Source organism: Monopterus albus, unplaced genomic scaffold (assembly GCF_001952655.1).
Source record: "Monopterus albus unplaced genomic scaffold, M_albus_1.0 scaffold160.1, whole genome shotgun sequence".
Lineage (NCBI taxonomy): Eukaryota > Metazoa > Chordata > Actinopteri > Synbranchiformes > Synbranchidae > Monopterus > Monopterus albus.
This window is the reverse complement of record NW_018128040.1, coordinates 889,651-893,623: the sequence shown is the minus strand read 5'-3', so window position 1 is coordinate 893,623 and position 3,973 is coordinate 889,651. Positions and strand designations below refer to the sequence as shown.

General features: G+C 41.2%; 1 protein-coding gene and 1 non-coding gene across 2 annotated transcripts in view; one reads left to right on the top strand and one right to left on the bottom strand.

The window, feature by feature from the left end:
• polg (polymerase (DNA directed), gamma) overlaps window positions 1-3,032 on the bottom strand; it is an 8,382-nt gene extending 5,350 nt beyond the window's left edge. Inside the window, exons 1-6 of the mRNA XM_020615213.1 lie at window positions 2,689-3,032; window positions 1,475-2,072; window positions 1,019-1,214; window positions 651-818; window positions 334-480; window positions 54-202 (exon numbers count right to left, since the gene is read on the bottom strand). Of these exons, the coding sequence (XP_020470869.1) occupies window positions 54-202; window positions 334-480; window positions 651-818; window positions 1,019-1,214; window positions 1,475-2,046 (1,232 nt within the window). The 5' untranslated portion in view covers window positions 2,047-2,072; window positions 2,689-3,032. The remainder of the gene's footprint in view (window positions 1-53; window positions 203-333; window positions 481-650; window positions 819-1,018; window positions 1,215-1,474; window positions 2,073-2,688) is intronic.
• Window positions 3,033-3,248: 216 nt separating this feature from the next.
• trnar-ucg (transfer RNA arginine (anticodon UCG)) lies at window positions 3,249-3,321 on the top strand. Its single transcript has one exon. It is a non-coding gene; the product is annotated as a tRNA-Arg (tRNA).
• Window positions 3,322-3,973: the final 652 nt, after the last annotated feature.

Genomic DNA, 3,973 nt, shown 5'->3' with positions numbered 1-3,973 from the left:
CAGACAGTGAAGCTGACATTATTATGCATTGTAAACAAAGTATTTTGATTATTCTCAGCTCAACAATCAATAGAATCAATCCAGAGTTGACGAAAAATGCTTGTAGGTTGGGATTTACTGACCTCTCCATGAAGAGAGGTAGCTGCTCTGTGAAGACTTGGTGGGTTGCCTGAACATCCATGGCGCAATATTGCATTAACTCCTTTAGAGGTCAGCAAAGGCAAAGTTATTTGCCAAGTACAATTTCAAGATGACTATAGGTCAACCTCATAAAACTAATACATTTTGCTTTTGATTAGTGACAACTTGACACTATTCTCATGACCCTCTGACCTGGAAGTTGTTCCTGACATCCATCATGTTTCCCTTCAAAAAGGTCTCTCTGGCCTCTTTTTGCAGCACCGGCCCACCTACATACAGTGCATGAACATCAGCCAGGTTATTAATACTGCTGATATTCACCCAGTCCCAGGAGCCAATCTGTGCACACAAAAAAAAAAAAATAAAAATAAAAAATCATCTGCTGGTGCAAAACCCCAAGTGACACCAAATTTAAAAGATCCAGACACTTTCAACAAAAGCAAAACTGCTACTGCTACTACACCATAATACATTTTGAAGGTAAATTTGAGTCTTGAAAGGACACAAACCATTGGGCCCTCCCTTTTCTTCCCAACTTTCTTAATGTGTTCCTTGACCTCCTGAAGACCCCTCCTCTTGCCCAGCTTACTGGCCATCCAAAGCATGCGCTGGAGCCCAGTTAGGCCTGAAATGGTCATGTGAAGGCTCATGGTGTCCATGAAGCGAACCTTTGAACCCTTTATGAAAGAAAACATTAATTTCTTAAGTGTCACAATAAATGAAAAGTTACATGCTACCTACACTACATTTACTCTTATAAATCACAGATCCAACACCAAAGAGGCCAGAATACTGGAAAGCCAAGCCAAGGCAAAAAATTGAGAGACAAAAAAAGTAAATTAAATTTAAAAGCCCCCACTATTATCTGATTACTGACCTTTAGTAAATACTGCTCCTTAATGTGAGATCGATCAAAGCTAACATTATGGCCTACTATGAGCCTCTCCTTCCAATAACCCTTAGGGGGGCGGGCAGAGTTGACAGGTGTCTCAAGTGGGATGAGGTCAGCAAGGGTCAATTGGTTGGACCAGGAGTACCGCTCTGCAATCAAACGTTTACTGCACCAGGAGTACCTAGCAAGTGAGAAATAACAAAATTGAACAAAATGAAACTGGTGCCCATTTACACCCAGATCCCATTTTCATGCTATAAAGCAATTTTGGTAGCATTAGTGGGACAATGAAATCCATCCTTCTCCAATGAACTTAACAACTTGATCAATATTACAATGCCACAGTGAAGCTAATCAACGCTTCTAATAAACAGTTACAGTAAAGGGCAGGAGGCGTGTTTGTCTCCTTCAGATGACCTTAAAATTCTTCTTGTTCCTCACCAGTTGGTGGGAGATACAGCAACAGCCAGAGTGGGACACTGCCCCTCTGATGTGCACACCTCCACATCAAACACCAGTGCTGACTCCTCTGGGAAATCAACCTTCTGTCTCTCCCCACTAGGCTCATACCGAGTCCAGCCAACCTCCCAGCTCCATTCCTGTGGCATGGCAGGGAGCTCAGCCTGACAGAGCTTGGTGGCAGCCTCAAGATAGGGGAGACTCTGAGTTTTGGCCAAGATACGAAAGTGTTCATCAATATTTGTTCCATACATAGGGGGAAGCTTAAGCTCCACATTGGGCAACATTGAAGTTTCCTTCCCCCACAGCTGGTGTTTTTGCAGATGCCTAATGCTGCGCTCCACATCCTCCTCTCTGTACTCTGGTTCCAGCCCTCGAAATATCTGTTCATGGAGGTTCTTTGACAGCATCTGAATGTTAAGAGGATTCAGGCGGGTCTCTGTATGGTGCTCGCCCTCAAGGGAATGAGTCTTGGTGGAGTAGAGGGAGCGCAGACCTGTCCATGGTGGAGTGACAAAAGCCCTCTGTAGAGGAGAGCGCAATAACTGCAGCATCACCTCAGGAAGACGTTACACTAGAGCTGGAAGATAGCGATACAACGTCAACATCATGACATGATATAATTTAGTTAGACCTAGCTTGTGCCTCTCATTGTAATTTAATGAGGCATAAACTGGGTCTTGATACCGCTATGCCTCCATATACCTAGGTGCTAGAAAGATTATAGATACTGATCTATGTATATGGTCTTACATGTGATTCTGCTGTTATAATACTGTGATTTAAAGCATCCTGGTCTTTAAAGGTTCATCAGATCATATCCAAGTGATTTCAAGTACAAAGAAGGCTACACAGTTAACATTAGCTAATTTAATGTTTGCTAAAGTTATAATTCATCGCACATCCAGAATGAATCCACACCACCTAGAGTTTTGTCACATTAGTGAGGTCGAGGGACTGAATAAAGAGCACTTGAATATTTCACTCAGAAAAGTTTTCACCCAACTTTATTATTAACGCTAAAGTTAGACATAAATGAACACAAGTACTGGAGTAAATGCTAGTTAGCTTAACCAACTGTGCCACTGCATAATTTAGCTAACTAGGTTAAGCTAGGTAAGTTAACGCTACACGCATAATATTAGAGAATATAATTTCAGTAGCCCTATACCACGTAAAGTTAACACTGAACCCACCTGATAACCTTTGTTTAACCACATTGCATTCCAGTTATCCGTTAATGTAACACTTCGGTCACCCAGTGGGGCTGATATTACCTGTGAGCAACTATCTAACAAACGTTAAACAAAAATTATAACATGACAGTACTGTGCTCACTACGTTTGTTAGCTAGCTAACCTCTCGCTAAAAGCAAAAATGTTGCCTCACCCGGCGTGTGATATCAGGTAACTGTTACAACGTTAACGTAAGCAATCAAATTATAACAGAAATCGCTGCAATGAGGTTTTTACTTCAACATGTCAAACATGGTTGCAGCCAGCCAAGGCTTGCAGCAAGACGATTTACCAAAGGAAGACGAAGCGTTGGCGCCCCCACGCGATCCGGATGACACAGATTTTAAGAACACAAACATGAATGCGAAGATGTAAGTTATAGTTTTTCATTATGGTCAAACGCTTATCATCCATAACTCCAGTCCTAAAATCACGACATACGCTACACCAAACCAAAACAGGACAAACATAAGATTATAGTTATTTAAATTGCAAGAATAACAACACTGAACTGTCATCAGGGCTGCGTGGCCTAATGGATAAGGCGTCTGACTTCGGATCAGAAGATTGCAGGTTCGAGTCCTGCCGCGGTCGCATCTTTTATAGGCTTTTGATAATCCTCACCCCTACTGCTTCTTTCTGCAGAATGACACACTGTAACCAAATTTGTGTTGCACTACTATACGTGGCTCTATTGTAGTGATACATTTCTGATATGGGTTGAATATAGTGACAGAGGAGACAGTGTTAGCGTCTGTCTATTTCACTGAGATCTGCTGTGCATGAGATTTTCTTGTCTGCCTCCAAATCTATTATTTTTCCCAGTATTTTATTAACTAACATCATCCAAGGTTTATGCTATGTGTTGTTGTCCTTGCTTCTTGTCAGATGATGGTGGATGATGTTGAACAGCATTTTGCTGCTGCTAAACAGGAGAGGGCTTGGAGAAGCACAGTCATAAGGTGTAGGCCTACTGCAAGACACAGGCTATTTATTATTGTACAGTAATATCCTACACTAATTTGTCTTGTACAAAGTCTTTGCTTTTACAACATAAAATCAATAGAGATAGCAGCTGGTGTGGAGTTTCTTTACAACTCCCCTACCATATATCTTAAACAGATGTTAGTAACCTAAGTTGAAAATGCTCTTTTTCACTTTTATAAAATATGAATTTATGTTTATAAACATCATCATTAGAACTCTCTTCATATCTGCCTGTGATGTAAGTGCAAAGTTGTTGTAC